At 47.8% G+C, this 17,981-nt stretch overlaps 7 protein-coding genes across 7 annotated transcripts; 4 read left to right on the plus strand and 3 right to left on the minus strand.

Moving 5' to 3' along the window:
* Window positions 1-129: 129 nt before the first annotated feature.
* N7462_001001 (uncharacterized protein) lies at window positions 130-809 on the minus strand (the record flags this gene model as incomplete). The annotated part of the gene is made up of 3 exons (XM_057072727.1): window positions 130-216; window positions 364-726; window positions 798-809. The coding sequence occupies 3 exons, from the start codon at window positions 807-809 to the stop codon at window positions 130-132; spliced, it is 462 nt and encodes a 153-aa protein (XP_056939257.1).
* Window positions 810-2,180: 1,371 nt separating this feature from the next.
* On the plus strand, window positions 2,181-4,297 carry N7462_001002 (uncharacterized protein; the record flags this gene model as incomplete). Its single annotated transcript, XM_057072728.1, has 4 exons — window positions 2,181-2,431; window positions 2,552-2,802; window positions 2,883-3,553; window positions 3,665-4,297. 4 exons carry the CDS (start codon window positions 2,181-2,183, stop codon window positions 4,295-4,297), a joined length of 1,806 nt encoding a protein of 601 aa, XP_056939258.1.
* Window positions 4,298-4,677: 380 nt separating this feature from the next.
* Window positions 4,678-6,158, plus strand: N7462_001003 (uncharacterized protein; the record flags this gene model as incomplete). The annotated part of the gene is made up of 2 exons (XM_057072729.1): window positions 4,678-4,708; window positions 4,795-6,158. The coding sequence occupies 2 exons, from the start codon at window positions 4,678-4,680 to the stop codon at window positions 6,156-6,158; spliced, it is 1,395 nt and encodes a 464-aa protein (XP_056939259.1).
* A 577-nt stretch (window positions 6,159-6,735) lies between these two features.
* Window positions 6,736-8,535, minus strand: N7462_001004 (cytochrome P450; the record flags this gene model as incomplete). The annotated part of the gene is made up of 4 exons (XM_057072730.1): window positions 6,736-6,771; window positions 6,826-8,074; window positions 8,135-8,285; window positions 8,349-8,535. The coding sequence occupies 4 exons, from the start codon at window positions 8,533-8,535 to the stop codon at window positions 6,736-6,738; spliced, it is 1,623 nt and encodes a 540-aa protein (XP_056939260.1).
* A 497-nt stretch (window positions 8,536-9,032) lies between these two features.
* N7462_001005 (Zn(II)2Cys6 transcription factor) lies at window positions 9,033-10,598 on the plus strand (the record flags this gene model as incomplete). The annotated part of the gene is made up of 4 exons (XM_057072731.1): window positions 9,033-9,324; window positions 9,380-9,663; window positions 9,750-9,874; window positions 9,926-10,598. 4 exons carry the CDS (start codon window positions 9,033-9,035, stop codon window positions 10,596-10,598), a joined length of 1,374 nt encoding a protein of 457 aa, XP_056939261.1.
* Window positions 10,599-13,267: 2,669 nt separating this feature from the next.
* Window positions 13,268-14,740, plus strand: N7462_001006 (uncharacterized protein; the record flags this gene model as incomplete). The annotated part of the gene is made up of 4 exons (XM_057072732.1): window positions 13,268-13,652; window positions 13,702-13,852; window positions 13,910-14,346; window positions 14,397-14,740. Coding segments are annotated over 4 exons (1,317 nt in total), but the record flags the coding sequence as incomplete, so codon positions are not given.
* Window positions 14,741-15,004: 264 nt separating this feature from the next.
* cpdS (uncharacterized protein) lies at window positions 15,005-16,812 on the minus strand (the record flags this gene model as incomplete). Its single annotated transcript, XM_057072733.1, has 5 exons — window positions 15,005-15,067; window positions 15,136-15,366; window positions 15,440-15,969; window positions 16,028-16,448; window positions 16,504-16,812. The coding sequence occupies 5 exons, from the start codon at window positions 16,810-16,812 to the stop codon at window positions 15,005-15,007; spliced, it is 1,554 nt and encodes a 517-aa protein (XP_056939263.1).
* Between the last annotated feature and the right edge of the window lie 1,169 nt (window positions 16,813-17,981).

Raw genomic sequence — 17,981 nt, forward strand, 5'->3', positions numbered from 1 at the left:
ACAGGCATTGCCTTGAGCCGTGTCCGCCGGTATGACACTACTCTATGGATAGCCACGCTTCCTCCCCTCCAAATGGTTCAGGCGGAGATCGTAGATATTCTCCCTTATTTAGTACCTGGCAGCTCTAGCCTAGTTCGTGGGCAATTGGCGCACCATGCGCAGGATCTCGGATTCATTGTCACCGATTACGGCGCGGCCGTTGACCCAGTCAACTGTCTAGAACGGGAATTAGCAAAAGAAAAAGCAATCTACAAGCTGCGTTCTCGGAGAAATCAAGTGCCGTGACATAGCAGGATTGCCGAATTACGGAGTTTCCCTGGTGCACTTCATCGCGCTTGTAACGGGGAGCACATAGAGACGTACCACAGGGCGCGCAAAGCGCGATGCATCTTCCTTAAACCGCTTCACGGCGTCCTCCGCATCCCGTGCGCCCTTGACCAGCTCGGCCACACCGTAGGTCGCCTTCTCGCCCTGGCCGCCGACTCCACTGACCGGTGAGATGTAGTCCAGAATGCTATGCAGCTGGTCGGTGGTGGGTGGGGCGGTGGTCACTTCGAGCTCGAAGTCGCCGCGCTGCTGCTTGGCGTGGGCCGAGTGGTCACTGGCCTGGTCTTCCGTGGCAGTCTCGGAGGCAGTAATACTGGCTTGCTTGAGGATGTTCAGGACCCGAGTGGAGGGAGCCAGGCTCGGAGAGTGGAAGAGGGTGATTGGGTCGAGGGTTTTGCTCTAGAGAAGGGTTGGGATGTTAGTGGTGGGTCTGTGGGAGTCTCGTGCTGGGTTTTAAGGGCATGACATACAAAGCGGAACATCTTGTACAAGTGGTTGAGGGTAATTGAGGAAGTATGTGAAGATTGATGTAGTGAAGGAAGCGCTATGTGAGGTGTTAAATCAGGGCGACCTGCAGTTCCCAGCTTTCAGTCATACACGGGATGATGTCATGTGCCGGAATCCTGATCGGGTTGGCTCGGGGGTTTTAGTGCAGCCACAACTTCAGGTCTACTAGGATGAATGATTGTTTTTAAGCCAGTTTTGATCGATTCGAAGGAGACCGAATTTACATCGGTCATGATGCTTTTACATATAATCTTCCTTGCAAAAAACGTCAACAATCCAATTTTCTTGGAGGCTGGACCTTTCCTCCGTTGTTTCAGCTGCATCAATTGCGTCTGCTTTCAGCTTTTTCTCATGTCGACTTGCTATAGAGTGCAGTAGGCTCTTATCCCTCATTCCCAACTCCAATGGCTTCTTGGCAAGCTCGAGGTTGTTCAGCAGCTTCGGATTGTGCCTTGGATTGTGGAAAGGCCACGCATAGGGGACTAGCCCGCCTTGTAGGTGGCGGGGCGGAAATCGGGAAAGATGGAAAATACTGCAAGTTTGATATTCTTAATCATGATCGGATAAAGTAAGAGTAAATAAATTTAAATAAAATGATGGAGTGAGAGCACGTAAGCCCAGTCATTATATACGTCCATGATTATTCGGGCATGCGTTCGTGTCTCAGGGAAAGCGATGACATAATGCACACTTGAAGAGAGCTGGAAGACTCTGATGAGATTCGTGCCCGAATTCAAGCTATTCTCCTGTACTTAACTCCTTTATCTTGGCCTGCGTGATTACTTAGAGATATAACGATAGACAGTTATCGATGCTGGAATGTATGCAGTCTGGGGCAATGCTGACCGAAACGTGGACTAAGTGGGGAAGTTGGAAGCCCACCTCAACGCGCGGTCTTATAGTCCAGCTCCAGTGCATCTTGACATCGCCGTTCGAGAAGCCTTATACGGCATAATCTATTGGGAAATAAACAAAACCGCACAATGTTCGCGATAAAGCCAAGATGCCAGTGGGACTGAGGAGATTTCCAATATCTCAAGCATGAAATCGCAGCATTGATGAAGACATCGAGGTAGTTTAAGCAGGATGGTTTCCATAACGAGACCCCTTTTCAGTCTTACCCATCTGCACCAATCTCAGGCTGTCATGCGCCCTCTTTAGGTTCAGGATTAGGGTATAGGGCATACCGCGTCAGGGGTCACGCCTGTTGGAGCCCCAGGGATCAACAAACACACCCGCAGCCGATCTATACAAAGTCCGATCCACAACCCCTTCCACATCCCCTTCCCCATACTTTTCGCGAGTTACACCCGACTCTTTGCTACTCAGCTCTAGAATTTTAGAACATGGAACAATTTCTCCTGCAATATGCCACCCGGCACCAGTCCCTAGTCAAACAGTTCAAGCCTCCCCGATCGAAGGGCAATGATCCAGAGCAGCCTCCCGCCAGCCCAAATATCACGGTGGCCACACGCATCCGCCCCATGCTCTCTGAAGAAATGGCATCAGGCCAAGTGCCCGCGGCATTTGCGCGCTCGGATGAAAGCGGGGTCGTGGACCTCCATACGTTGCGACGGGTCGTTCGGGGGCTACCCCCGTTAAATGTTAGTGCACCCAGGATGACCATGTTCCTCCTTCGTTCTTGGGAGACAGCGATGGCATATCCGTACTCCATAAAGTGCTGATTTCGCATTCTGGCCTAGTCTTGGTCCTTTAGGGCCGGCAAAGTGTTTGGCCCGGATCACTCCACGGAGTTGGTCTACGACGAGCTTGTCCATCCGCTGCTTCCGTGGGTATGGAATGGAGGTGTGGGCACACTCTTCGCCTATGGACAGACTGGATCGGGCAAGACATTTACAGTCACTGGCCTAGAGCGGCTGATCGCCAGCTCGTTCTTCGATGGGGCGCTGGGCGGCGAACGGAAGCTACACATTAGCATCTTCGAACTGGCAGGCAATTCGGCGTACGGTAAGCAGAGATTCAGTCTTCAAATTGCTACGCTCTCTAGTTGAGCATGAGGCGTTAAATCTAACGTGCCAACTTTTCAGACCTCCTCAATTCCCGCACCCCCTTCTCCATACTCGAAGACTCCTTTGGCAACACCCAGCTCGCAGGCGCCCTGGAACACGCTGTTGCAAATGCGCAAGACCTCCTATCCTACATCAACGAGGCAACCTCCTTCCGTCAGACAGCAAGCACGGAGAAAAATGACGGATCCTCTCGCTCCCATGCAATCTGCCGCATTCGCATCGAACAGCCGGCCCATATAGGAATCGATGATGGTTTCTTATACCTCGTCGATCTCGCTGGGTCCGAGGCTGCCCGGGATATCTTCAACCACAGTGCCGACCGCATGAAAGAAACCCGTGAGATCAACATCAGCCTGTCCGTTTTGAAAGACTGCATCCGTAGCTTGGCTGCCATAGAATCTGTTCCTGCCATGGGCAAGTTGGCGAAGAAGCCCTACATTCCATTCCGCCAAAGTACGTTGACGAAGGTCTTAAAACATGTCTTTGATCCCAACGCGGGCCGCCAATGCAAGACAGCCGTGCTGGCATGTGTGAACCCGAGCTTTTTAGATACGGGGGCAACCAAGAATACGCTGCGCTACGCGGAGATGCTTCGATCAGCGGAGACGAAGACCACGGCTGCTGGGTATGACCCGGCGAATCCATCAACCTGGACAAACAAAGATGTGCGCAATTATATCAAATTGAAGGTTTGTTCTTTCATTTCTCACCACGATCGTTATTTATAAAATTGAAGATAAAGAGAGGCACGGGACACTGCGGTCTCTGTAGTCAGTAGGTACTGACTTCCGATTCGACAGTCCGGCGATCCTAGTGTCTCGCCATCAGATTTGGCGCCGCAGGAATCGGGTTTGCAGCTTCTCCGTTTACCAGCGGACCAGTTTGTCTCCCGTTGCCTGTCTACGGAAGGCGTCACTGAGGACCAGGCCAAGGCATTTTATGCGAAGTTCTGGCGCTTGCACATTGACTCGCAGGGAAACTCGTCGACAAGGGCGGACGAATCCACTGGAGCAGACAGCTCTTCGTCCAAATGCCGCGATTGTCCGGATTCCTTTCTGTCAAGTCGAGACCCGGACCCCAGCGCAGCAACCCAAGACTTCATGAAACGGATTCGGCCGGGTATGGTGGTGAGTTGGACACCGCCGCTCGATCTACCCGGTCGCTCGACCACACAAAATTTGGCCCTTGTGCTGTGTCCTCAGCATGCTGTTTGTGATGGCGTGCAAGATGTCAAAAGCAATAAAACATTAGAAACCGTCGATGGGCCTGGCAGGAACGGCCGGTATCTCTGTGCCATGGTGCTTCCTGGTGCAATGGCTGGTTCATACGAGGTTAACTTGTGGCGCCAAGTAATAGTGGGTGTGGAAGAGATGGAAAGGGAGGTTCTATTGGAGTATGACCGTGCCACACGATACTACCATGCTACAGTTTAACCGGGAGTTCCGTATTAGGTGGTAGATGGTCCTCACTTCATGTCGCGTAGGTTATATATATATCTTGGTCAAGAATCTGTGCCAACTACGACTATACCGTCCTAGATAAAATTGATGTCATACTACTAGACATGGACACTGCCAACATTAAAACCATATACGAAGGACCATTCAACGTCAAAACTACTCGAACGGGTAGGTCGCGTTGTCCCGACGGCAGTTCCGGCGCGAATGCCAGTCACGTGATACGGGGACCATCGCCAGGCAACCAGACAGGTTTTCGTTGAGTTCATATCCCGGCCAATTGACATAATGACATATTGACGTATTGACATAGAGACCCCGAAACCGTACAGTGCATTCGGCGCAACGTTAGTCTCATGGACCAATTTCAACGACTCCGGAATGTCGGTAAGTCCGGATTGATTCTGCCCCATTCAGCGTCTCCGCCTGTCAAAAAATAATCATTGATCATTGGACATTCTACGTATACCTAGGGCGACTGGAGCAATACTCCACGGCGCGCCATCAATGCGGCTTCTATCTGAATGTCGCGGTGTCGGCGAACTATGTTCTTCCAGATAAATATGCACTGCCGATCAAACACTACTTATACCATGCGTGTGCCAACTTGATCGCAGAGCACCCAGTGCTATCAGCCATCCCTGCAGCGGACGACACCCAGCAGCCGTATTTTGTCCGGTTACCGCAGATCAATCTGGATGAAGTTGTGTCATTTCAAACACGCAAATCTACTTTCTACCGGGCCGAGGATGAGACTACCGAGCCCACTGAGGATCTAGAACTTCAGGCTCTCCTAGAAGCGCAACACAATAGGCCCTTTACGGCGCCAAATGCCTACTGGAGACTGTGTGTTCTACTCGACCCTGAAAATGATCGCAAATTTTCCACGGCATTTGTATTCCACCACGCCCTTGGTGATGGGAACTCGGGAAAGGCTTTCCACCACGCCTTTCTGCAAGCGCTGTGTGCTGGTCTGACGGAAGAACCCAAGTCTCTTGTAGAGGCACCACAGACACCTCTACTTCCCAATCTCGAGGCCCTACACTCACTACCACTTTCATTCATGTTCCTCGCCAAGAAGCTCTTCCAAGCAAAGATCTACTCTTCTCGAGACCCGGGTCTCTGGGCCGGTGACAAGATTCAAACCGCGGGCCAGACTCGCATTCGTCTGGTGTCGTTCCCAAAGTCCCTTGTCACATCTCTTCGATCTGTCTGCCGTCAGGAGAGTACCACGATAACCGCTCTCCTGCAAACAGTTGTTGCACAGGCTCTCTTCACGCACCTCCCACCCTCTTTCTCGCGACTGAACTGCACAGGGGCCATTTCTATGCGCCACTGGCTGCCAGATATCATCACTGACGACTCTATGGGCGTTTATGTCCAAGATCTCGAAGAATCGTACTCTCGTTCCGCCGCTCTCCCTGCTAACGGCACGTTCCCTTGGTCCGAGACCCGCCGCTCGAGGCAGACCATCGAAACTGTGCTCAAACGCAAGGGCGCGGACGGGAATGTCAATCTGCTCAAGTTTGTTGGCGATTATCAGAAGGAGCTGTGTTTTTCGAAGGTCGGCCGGGATCGGGACAAGAGCTTCGAGGTTTCGAATGTCGGTGTGATGCACTGTGAGCCGTCCTCTGGGCGGCCGTTCCTCGAGGGGATGGTCTTCTCGCAGTGTGCTAGTGTCATTGGTAACGCCGTGGGGGTGTCAGTCGTAACCGGTGGAGATGGCCGCTTGGTGCTTGCCATCTCGTGGCAGGACACTGTCGTTGAGGATGCTTTGGTCGAGGGGATGATTCGGAGCATGAGGGATGTACTGACGGTCCTCGGAGGGCGGACGTGACTAGGGCTCTAGAGTTGAGGTTGGGTGGGATCTTTGGATTGATCTCGGACTGTAGATTCTTGACAAGCATAGAACTTAATCGATAGTATAAAGAAGGTGCTAGCGGGTGGACTTTATGACTTTAAATGTTAACTATGGAAGAGGGGAGCGTACTGCTGTGCTGTCAACGCGAACGGGTAGCAAGATAGAAGACAAAGGTATATATTGCCTTGGTGCACAGAGAATAGCCCCTAAGAAGCTTTATCTTAATAGGAGAAGATGCTATATAGGCTTGTAAAGATGGGATTCAATAGAATAGGATACTCAATATGATAATATAGTTTATGAAACTGAACCAGCCAGCAGGGAGAGTTGAATATCTCCTACATCGCTGACTACCGTGTTACAGTGCTCAATTCCGAGTATACCCCGGATACTATCCAAAATGGACAGGGAATCGAGCATTACTATAATGACTGAACGTACGGAGGACTATCGGTGTCCTCGCGGTATTTTGTGACTTCCTCTTCTCGAGCCAAGATACCCTGCGTTTCTAGATTATTATACAATGAGAGATAAACAACTACTAATTATTATGCTAAGGTTTTCCTGTAAAAACCAATGGACAACCATCCTAGCCGAAAATTTAGTAAAAATATGCTATACAGACAGGGAATCGGATACTTACCATCGGAAACAACGTAGCAAACACTCGAATCTCTTCCGATTGCTCTGTCGCAAAATGCTTCCAATCAAGTTCCAATGCTGCCTTCCCAATCATTGCGGCCATCGACAACGGTACGTACCGTCTCGCCAAACAATCATGTGGCCCTGCACCAAAAACCAGCCAGTTCTTGGTTTTGGACTCGGCATCGCCTGTGATCCAGCGGTCAGGGTTGAATACGTTCGGGTCTGGATAAGCGTCTGGATCATGCAGAGCTGGGTAGCAAGACGGGATAATCATGGATCCCCTTGGCACCGTATAGTCTGCAGTTACTGGGAAATCCTTTGTTGCTAGGTAAGGCACAAAGATGACAGGCGGCCGGTGGCGTAGTAACTCTTTGATCACGGCGTTCGTGTAGGTGAGCGACTCGAGCATGGGTAGGTCAAACGGCTTGGTTCTATCGCCGCCCCTGGCATCCAAGTTCTCTTGTCTTAAACGATCAAGGACATCGGGTCGTTGGGCCAATATTTGGAACAGCCATGTTGTCGCACTGCTTGATGCGTCTTGTGATGCGAATAGGAATGTGAAGAGGGTCTCACTGATTTCCTTGTTTGTAAATTCGCGGATCATGTTCGTCGGCTTTTCGACATCTGTCTCGCCTGCGGCAATGCGCTGGCGATATCGCTCAGACTCCATCATGTGTAATACCCAGTGATCTACAATACTGGTGGGTGCAGCCCCAGTCGCCATATTGGCCTTGCAAGCGGCTGCACATTTCTCGAACTCAGCGTGCACTGCATCAGCTATTCGCTTTCCTTTCCAGGTCTTAGTGAATGGGATGTGCATGGAGAATGGGACATTGACAAGTTCAAGGGCAGCGGTAGCGAGGTAGTAATCGTCTGCGATTCTCTTGACCGCATTCTGCGAGATATAATCACCGAAGAATGTCCGACATGACAGTGCACAATTGATTTCACGGAATAGGGTCATGAATGGAACCGGCTGTTCTCTGTTTGCCTGACTGGCTGCAACAAATTTGTCAAAGTAGTCTGCGAAGACCCTTTCTTGAACAGGGAAGTAGGTAGCCATAGCTTTGTTGGTGAAAAGTGGCGTCAATCCTCGCCGGTACTCAGCATGTTCTCTGCCCTGCAAGAAAACCCAAGCTTTGTGGCCTAAAATGTCCTTCGCAACTGGTACAAGACATGGCTCGGTATACGAGGGTGATTTGAAGACTTTGTGCGCAATGTCTCGGTCAGAGGCTAGGACAACGAATCTGTGAATTTTAATGTCAGTATTGTATTAGGGAGATTCGGGTATCTATGAGGGAACTCACTTATGAAAAACTGATACACAGCTGAGTGGCCCACTCGCCCACTGTGCCAGATATTCATCAAACTTTGGATGAAGTGCTTGAATAAAGGGACCGATCAATGGAATTTTGAATGATGGCCCAGCAATAGAGCCTTTGCGCTTGATATACATAACTAGGTTTATCTGTGAGCTGATGTATTATCTTTCAGAATTTGGATTTTAGTGCTCTCAATTACCTTGATCGTAGATGACTACCCCCAGTAGAAAGGTCGCGAGATACTGCCATGTTGACCAGCCCAGAAGAGACCTTTGAAAAGTGCTTTGAAGCTGACTAGCGACAGAAGCATTCATTTGTTGCCATTTGGACGAGGCTGCTAGAGTTCTCGAGCTATTTAATGCTCCGGCAGCTATGTTGATATCCATGATGTGAACCCTAGCCTTTGATGATCACAGACTAGAATAAGGGGCCAGCTGGTATCAATCCTCCAACCACTGGAAAATGTGGTCTACTTATAAATACCCCCAAAGGCGCGATGTCTTGATCTCCTTGATCCACATCGACTAGATCGCAAGGTACATCGACTGATTACCGAATGAGGACTAGACTCCGAAAACGCCAAGCCCAACTGTATTAATTTATTCTGCGCTAGTCTGTTTTGGGCACCAGACTCAGGCCATGTGCGCAATCATAATCAGCACAAATAATCCAAGCAATCTCAATCCCCATTGAATTCATTTCCTATTTTCCCTTTCCGGTATAATATTCATTTCTATAATTCTCACCAGATAAATCGACCAACCGGAAGTGACCAGCTAATTTGGAGATTAAGGCAAACGGAGTCGTGTTGGCCCTCGGCCCATCCCTAACTCTCCTCCTTGGGTGGCTCCATTCCGGATTTCCCGGCTCTGTTTCCCCCAACATGAGCAAGACTCTTCGCCGATCCTGTAGTGCCTGTGCCAATTTCAAACACAGTTGCGACCGACGTACACCAAGTTGCTCTCGCTGCATCAAGCGCCGGGTCCTGTGTGTCTATGCGAACGAACCCTGGACAATCCCGCCGGGACCAGCTGGGCGAGAGCATGGCACATCGATTGCCACGGCCAAGAAAGCCGTCATTTTGACTAGTTCCAGATTTGGCTCTCTTGACCCATTTGAGTCATATCCTTCGACAAGGCTTCCTCGAGAACGAGTCCAACGACTCATTCATAACTGTGTGTGGTATACGCCTTCTGTTGTTGTTGGTCTATACCTGGCTGACAAAAACAGTTCTTCATAAAATTGCCTTTCAGTACTATCCACTGGATCTAAATGCTACTTCCAACCCTTTTCTTATCTCCTGGTGGCCCCTTGCTCTTGGTGACCCGGCACTATTTCATGTCTCGTTGCAAACTGCGAGCCTCGATGAGGAACTATTGGCACAGAAGGGGTTTCAAATGTCAGAATTACTTATGGCTGACTCTGTGGCTCTACTCCGACGGAAAATCGAAGAACCCTCATTGGCTGTACAGGATGGTACCATGAACTCTGTTATTACCTTGGCAACTATTGAAGTAGGACATTGATTATCGATCCCCCTCTCCTTATTGTGTGTAAGATTTTCTTAATGAAGGCCTGCTGATCTTGATTTCACTGCTAGTTCGGCAAAGGAAACATGGAAACTAGCCAGATGCATGTTGAAGGCGTAAAACAACTTGTCAAAATGAGAGGTGGAATCAATGCAGTTAGACAAACGAGTCCTCTGACTGCGAGAATGGTTAGCTGGTTAGTTTTCGTGCCATATACCAGAAGATTACCTTTTAACATCTGCCAAAGGGTCACAATGCTTATCATGGGTCATCCTCAATTCAATACGCAAAATGATCTCGGCTTTGGAGACGGCATTCCTCCCATCCCAGAATGGCAGATAGATCCTGCCAGTCTGTCCAGCCCCCTCTCTACGCTCACCGAAGCGGATATGGACTCGGAAGTCAAGAATGTGTTTGATCGACTTCGCAGAATCTTTGCATTGGCCCAGGATACCCCCTTCCAGTCGACACAGCTTCACGACCTGGCTTGTTTCGTGATTCACCGGCTTCTGCCATCGCTTTCAGATGCAAGCGAAAAATGCTCGCATGTTTCTGAATCAGTTCGGTACGCGATTATACTTTACATGTTTCTTCTCCAGGGTCCAACATATTACTCGCACGCCACTATCTTGAATTCCATTGCGACACAGCTGCTGAAGCATCTCAAACATTTTCGGCCAAGACCGTCGATTGACGCCTCCCTCAATATCTGGCTACTTTCAATTGGAATGGTTGCTTCATTTGGCACTGATCATTATCATTCTTTTCTAGAAAAGGCTCGTGAAAATGGTAAAGTATTGAACCTGGCAAGTTATCATGATTCTCTAGTCCACCTAAAGAATATCCTGTGGTTGGATGCGCCTCATATTACGACAATGTTTCGACCTCATTGGGACATTATTACCGATGCTCCAGACTGAATATATACGGTAGAACTTGGGCTCTGGATTTCCTAATTATCCTTTGGCCGCAGGTTTCCATGAGATGCCTAAAAGAAAACACCGGCAAATTATGGTATGAGACTCATCGCTTCACGGCCACGTTTTCAGTCATCTCTCATCTCAGTTTCCAGCCAGTGAATATTTCAGTGACTGCTTCCTTGGATAAGATAGGTGTCACTTTCTGACAAACAGACAGATATCTGGGACTATTTAAGAGATATCATTCTATGTATCAAGGGATCGAATTTTTCATTGATCTGTCTGTTCTTCAAAGATGCCAGCCAGTTGATTCTCAAGTTAGCCCCATTGATACTGTCAGCCATAAATAACGTCTCACGTCTTATCTTTAGTCCTTTCAATGTGTAATTAGCGAGTAAAGAACTTGCAAGGGGCTCTTGATTCGAGCCAACGGATTACCCTTTTTCGAATTCAAGGACTGCTCCCAGACTCACTTTACATATTTTGGTCATTGTTACGTGCACTCTTCTGTAATTTTGATCTGATCTCAATCATATCGAGTAGAGCGGTCTCCACTCAGCAAGAATAGACCGGTGGAAATAGAATCGAGGGTCCATTTCCTTCTCTGGTGGGTCCCTATTTTGAATTTGAAGCGTAGCATGGAAGGTTAAACAAGAACGTAAAGGCTATTCACACGGCAATGAAGCCGGCTACATTAGTTCTCCCCTGCGTGTAATCATCCAAAGCATTCGACTATGCAAGTGTAATAAGGGAAGACGTCCTCATTCAGAATTAGAAAGAGGACTCCAAAAGCGAACTGGGCAGGAAAGAAGGTTTACGATCATTCGGTTGCCTGATGTTGTAGATAAGTCAAATTTCCGGACTATCACTGTAGCCAATTTGTACATTTGCAAATCCCGGGGGAAAGTATCAGACACAGTCTACGCAAGGTCAAAGTTTCAAGGTCGTCAATACTTGTCACTGTGGAGGTATGTGATGTTGACACAGTCATAAATATGGCTTTCTGATGTCTCTTTCTCCTTTCAGAGTACTTTTTCATCCATGAAAGCCTTGGATGAATGGGAATCACAACTAGTGGATTCAGAAGGGTTATGGTGAGGAACTATCGGAATATATATTAAGTACGATGAAGACTCTCCAAGTCCAATTGTGATATGTGGTAATGGGCGGGATTTTAAAATTAAGATCATCAATACTCCATCTAAATCCGCTGCTGATCTCGGTAATTAGATGTCAATCCTGAGCTCAACTTCTGTGTGCGTCATTGATGTCATACCCAACCAAAAGGAGGTTGATTCGCGGGCGAGGGCGGGATAGGCGTGGGGCACACTTGAGCGGATGAGTATCCTTTTTAACCAAGACAAGCTTTTCAGTGGGGCTGTTGAGGCAGTGCTAGAGACTTGGCCGTGAATAGGATCTCATACTCTATCTAAACTCGCATCGCTCGGCGCATACTCTTTTCATCTTCATTTTCTAGCAGCTTTTGGCAGACCTCGAGTGAGTTTCTCGTAAATATCTCGCCTAAAAAAGGGTGTCAGTATAAATTATTTGCCCATTCCACTCCCGGAATTTACACAAATTTGCCCCACAGTTTCTGGGAGAACTGGAAGAATAATCTGCAGTTTTATTAACTCGATACAAGCTAATGCATGCCCTGTTTGACCCAGATCCCGCGTCTTTGGCGAAAAACAAAACAGCCTAGTCAAATGGACTACGTTGTATTCTTTGGGCACAGATGTGCACTTTTTGTAGTGAGAATTCTCCATTGGAGATCACCTGATCATTATCTAGAGATGAATATTATCGGGAGAAAGTGACCGACTTAATACTTAATAGTGAAGATAAATACTCTGTTACCCGTGAAGGCCATTCTGCATTTCGTTTCCCGCCCATTGGAAACCGTCGATGTTTTTCATTGTGGACCATCACTAGCACATCTCTTTTCATGTGGACACAGGTAAGAGATGAAAGCCTTTGCTTCTTACTGTGCCTCGTATTGTTATATTCACTTCGTGAATGTAAAACTAGACGCTGAGTTATTTGTCTGTGTCAATTTTGGCTTTCGTCTTGCATCCCACCTCTCGACGCAAAAATTCCACCTCGTATCCACATTGGTCATTGCTTCTTTGGCCAGAAGTGAGGCCTCAGGCATTCTGTGAGGTCTTATTCGTCGCCCAAACCCACACAAGACGAGTTTGAGTTTATCCACAGGGGTGAACCCTTCTCGGATGACCCGGGCTGGCCATCATGTCATGAAGATCTTCGTTTCATGCCAAGGTTTCAACTCTTAGCGCAATCAGATAAGCCAGAGCCAATCTTATCAGACGCCATGATCGACATTACAATGCCATTCTCGGAAAGTGGTGTGGAGATTGTACAGCAGAGAGTGGGCTTAGTCACGACAAAGGTGCTTCTTATTTCCCGTGCGAGAACGAAAAAGAAAGCAGGGATCAACAATACAGCCATGTGCTCTGCGCTGGGATGTTCCGCTCTGCGTTTGGTACGAGCGAGATCGGAGCACATGATCTATGCCACATGGACCTCTTTGTCAATATGATTTGTGCCGCTTGTGGGATGCGTCGTTGAATATAAAAAGTCCACTGTTGCCACTGGAACAAGCTGAACAATTGTGCCGGGCTATAACTACTTAATTCTATTCCTTTACAGAGCTCACACTCTACTCGTTATACAACATGTCAGCCGCTTCTATATTAACCTTGACTGATCAGATCAGGCAAGAGGCAACCGAAAAATCATCTACCCCTGGGCATGGGCATTCCAGGCTTCTTCAATTGATCGAAGAGCTCAAGCTAGTGGTAGAAACACCAACAGAGACAATTCTACGCTTGATTTATCAGGTATATACGGTATATCAATATCTATTTGATCTTGACCTGTCAGCTGACTCCCTTCTTCTCAAGCCACCAGAAAACGCCGCGATGAGAACAGTGGTCGAACTTGGGATATTTCCAATTCTCACTAATGATACAAAGAAGCAGGGAGTATCAGCGTCAGATTTGGCTTCTCAAACGGGGGCCGATAGAGGCCTAATCGGTAAGTGCCCTTTAAGTATACCGAAACCTGGGAAGACGCCTAGATATAGAGTTGCGAGCTGATTGGGCCAACGAAGTTCGCCTTATGAGAGTTATGACATCTCTAGGTCTATGTTCAAGTTCAGAGGCGGAGATTTACAAGGCGACGGAGAAAACAATTGCCATGACCAAGCCTATTGGGCGCGACGGGGTTCCGTGCATGTGAGATTTTGCTATCTGTGCATATGTGAATTTCTCCCAACTAATACAGAACAACAGATATGATCTCACAGTACCAGCTCTATCAAAACTACCCGAGTACCTTCGTTTGCACAACTACAATAATCCAGAAGAATATGCTACTTCCCCTATGCAATGGGCTGTGGGTAAAAGTCAGTTCGAATGGCTTGCAGAGAGTAAAGAACATCAAAAGCTGTTTAACTCGTACATGTCCAGTCGACGCGAAGGAAAACCTAATTGGTTTGATATATACCCTGTGGAAAGGTTGATGAGCGGAACCAGTTCTCACCCAGATGCTATTTTCCTTGTCGACATCGGTGGAAACCAGGGTCACGACTTGGGAAACTTCTATGCAAGATATTCCAACACCTCCGGTCGGCTGATTCTCCAAGATCTACCCAAAATTGTGGCAGCCGTTGATAGACCCGGGATAGAAACCGTGAGCTATAGCTTTTTGGACCCGCAACCTATCAAAAGTGTGCCTCGGTTACGTTGTTTCCCATTTGACGAATACATTGCTGACCAGCGATTGAAGATGCACGTGCCTATTACTTTAGAGCGATTTTCCATGACTGGCCTGATCGGATTTGCAAGAAAATTCTCCTCAACACTATCTCCGCAATGAATGCCGAATACTCCCGTATCATCATTGTGGATTTCGTGCTTCCTAATACAAATGTCCCCCGCATGCAATCTGCGATGGACATCCAAATGATGAGCATTGGCGCTGGCGTAGAGCGATCGAAGAAGCAATGGGCGGATCTTTTAGCTAGTGTCGGACTGAAGATCACTGGGATTTGGAATTCAAACCCTGCTATGGAGTCTATCATCGAGGCAGTCCCAATCCAGGACGACAGGAACGGATGTTGATGGACAATGCCCTACTTTCAAGATATCTCTTTTTTGATCGTGATGTGATTTTTAATTTGCGTTTAATTGGCCGCGGTATGGATCCAGAATGTCAGGCGTTGGGTTTTGTCTCTCCCAATGTCTGATTCAATTCAACTCATTCTTCCTTCTCATCCAGACTACAAGTTATTCGCAACTATGGCGCTTAGTTTAGGTTATACATATATACAGCTAGAGCTGCGAGAGCTCTTAAAAAATGAAGACTGCAATATCCTTGTCATCGCGCTACAGTGTTGTATATGACCCCCTCTGTTGAAGACTGTCGATACGGCCCAAGAGGAATTCGAGCTGCGAATGATTAGCAGAGGAAGTGAAATGAGAAAGCTTCCTAGGGAAAGCTTGCAATATATACGTACTTGTCGATAGGCAGCCCCGGGGACATATTGAGGAATCTCGTGTCCAGAGCCATAGACCGTAGTAAATGTTAAACCGCGCTCTGTATGAGCCGTGCCAAGAATTCCAGCACCTGCATCGGCAGTGTACGGCGATTCTGCCTTGCCATTGGCGTTTTCATCTAGAGTATCTGTGTATGGCACAAAGAGAGGCTCAGTTGGCGCCTTTTGAAATCCTTGTTTTCCTCCCCATGTCTAATTTTTGTCAAGTCAGCAACATAAATTATCGCGATTCATTTTGAGAGGAAAATTTTTGCGCGTGACTCACCATGTTCTGTATCGTTGCTAGGCTGCCATTCATAAATAACAAGTAGTCAAGCCACCCGTGTCCCAGAACAACGTTATTAGTGCGTTCAATCACACTAGGGAGCGGACCCAAGGCACTTGGCACTGACCCATCGCCATTGGGGAAGATGTCCCCACCGCAGACAGCATAGTTGGTGGGTGGAACATGGAGTGCCTCTTGAACTGCACTCTGGTTGAAGTAGTCGTTTGGCCCACCAGCCAGTGATGGGAAGCCCATTTCATCCCACAGAAAAGGGCAGAAGTCTGTCAAATGATACATGTTGAAACATGGGTTCACATAGGTTGCTGCTTTGACAATCTGATCCCACACGTCACAGTCACCTTGACTGGGGTCTGGTGCAGTGGGAAAATTCTTTGGTGGTGGGAATTTCAGAGCTGATTCAAGGAACCCATTGAAGCCGCACTTTTCAGATTTGGCGTTAATATCCTTCATGAACGTTTCGTTCAAACCAAATATGCGGTCAAAGTAATTTAAGGCTGCGACCGCAGGTGCTACAAGAACCCGAATTAGCATAGCATTCGTCGATTCAATCGTAGGCTTCAATCTTACCGTAGATCATGACGCCATCTTCATTAATGGATGGATCGTTGATTTGAATGCCTTTCAGGTTGAAATGAGTCGTATCATTTTGGTCAAGCATTCCAGCCGCCAGATATGGTATGTATTGTCCAGCATAGCTTTCACCGGTGATATAAACTTTGTATCCTTGCATGCCAAAGGTCTCAATAAACCTCTTCCAGAAATCATTAAATTGATTGGACACATCGATCTCATCCTGCACTGTTGCCGGGCCTGGTGACAGGCCAGTACCGGCTGGCTGATCAATATAGACGATGTTGGTCAGATTAGACCACGAGTAGGGGTTTCGAACAGGCTTGTAGGTCCCCGATTGCCATAGAAAGGGGCCATTTTCCTGAAGCAAGCCATCCAGGGAACTGCATCCCGGTCCGCCATTCAGCCATATTGTGATCTAAATCGGAGTCAGAAGAGTTTTATTGAAGTAAGACAATATACTTGATGCACACCTCCTTATCAGCAGCCGGATTTGTCGACGGAAAGAACCAAAAGAAGAGACTTGAGCTTCCATGTGGGGTATTGCTCAGTAGACCTGCGTAGCTCTCGCCAATATCAAACGGCACTTGGGGGAAATGAGTACCGTTTACTAGATAGCCTTCCGTTCGGTTATTCAGATACTGCAACCCTGAAGATGGTGAAAGCTCTCTTTTCTGCCGAGATCTGGCGGGGTTTCTAAAAGATGCAGTCTTGCGATGAGGATTTTGCAATGCCATAGCTGTGCTGACCAGCAGAAAGGTCGTGTAGAGTAAGAAATGCATTCCACAAGCTGGACTGGAATACAAGCAAAATAGTTGCTTGTGTTCACCCGAAGTAAAAAATTCTCTTCGCCTAGATTTTTATAGTTTTCTTTTCTTTTTTTTCAGGGTCTTATTATAGGTGGGCTGGGCCTGAAAATCAACCTTCTAGGGTATTCCAAGGCTACACCTACACCTAGAGAACGCTCGAAAGTCCGAGGATGTGCATGCAGATCTTGCCTGATCGGCGACGGCGAAATCTGGTTTCGACTAAAATAATTGGATTGTCACAAGCGGGGTCTCCCGCACGCATGGGCGGATTGCAACCTCACCAAGGAAAACTAGGAAGGTGACATGATATGAATAGGCGTCTAGATACCCAAAAATCGGGCAAGAAATCTCCACACCGACGGAGTCCTGCTAAGCCCATTTTTCTGAGGTGTGCACAGAGATCACAACGGAGATTGTCATATTATCGCAACAGGAACTAAACCTGACGCAGGGTACTTTAGTGCTCTCCGATCAAAGACGTCATGATAGCCGTCTAAGGGCTTATTCCACAGCGGGGCGACGTGGGAATTCATTCAACGCTCGTAGGCATCAATATTTCACTTGGTAATCTGGCTGCAGTTCAAAGGCCCATTTTACTCGGGTGTGGACGATGATACGCAGTTCCTTCGGAACCGTCAACGAAAAAGGCTGTAATGCTGCTGATTTAAGTCCAAATTGAACGAAAAATTAACATGAGGTTGCGGGACAAAATTGGGTTGGGGTGGACGTCTTCATAAATTATATGCCATTGTCACTAGGCAAGAGAACTTGGGAATATTTTCTAGATATGCGATCTCTAATTCGTTGACCTTGGGATATGGGTTCTTAGCCTTTGAGATTCCTATGGAAACGGACTGCTTCCAAGTTTTATGTTTTCACGGCTGAGAAAGTTGAAAGAGATATTAAAAAAAAAAGAAAAAGAAAACAACAGTCGCAGAACGAATAATCTGCACGGTAAAGAAGCTGTTGCGACGAGGTGGTTGAGAGGGTTTTTAACGCCACTGCCGATCCGGCCCGCCTAAAAAGCTTGGAATCCTAATACCAAGACCGCCAAGTTTGCTTAGGTTACAACTTTAAGTACCAAGTAGCTGTGGCACCCGATCGATCAGACGTTATGCCAGAGAGCTTCGGGACTGCAACTC

The sequence above is a fragment of the Penicillium macrosclerotiorum genome, assembly GCF_028827735.1.
Source record: "Penicillium macrosclerotiorum strain IBT 26536 chromosome Unknown utg000001l_segment0_segment0, whole genome shotgun sequence".
Lineage (NCBI taxonomy): Eukaryota > Fungi > Ascomycota > Eurotiomycetes > Eurotiales > Aspergillaceae > Penicillium > Penicillium macrosclerotiorum.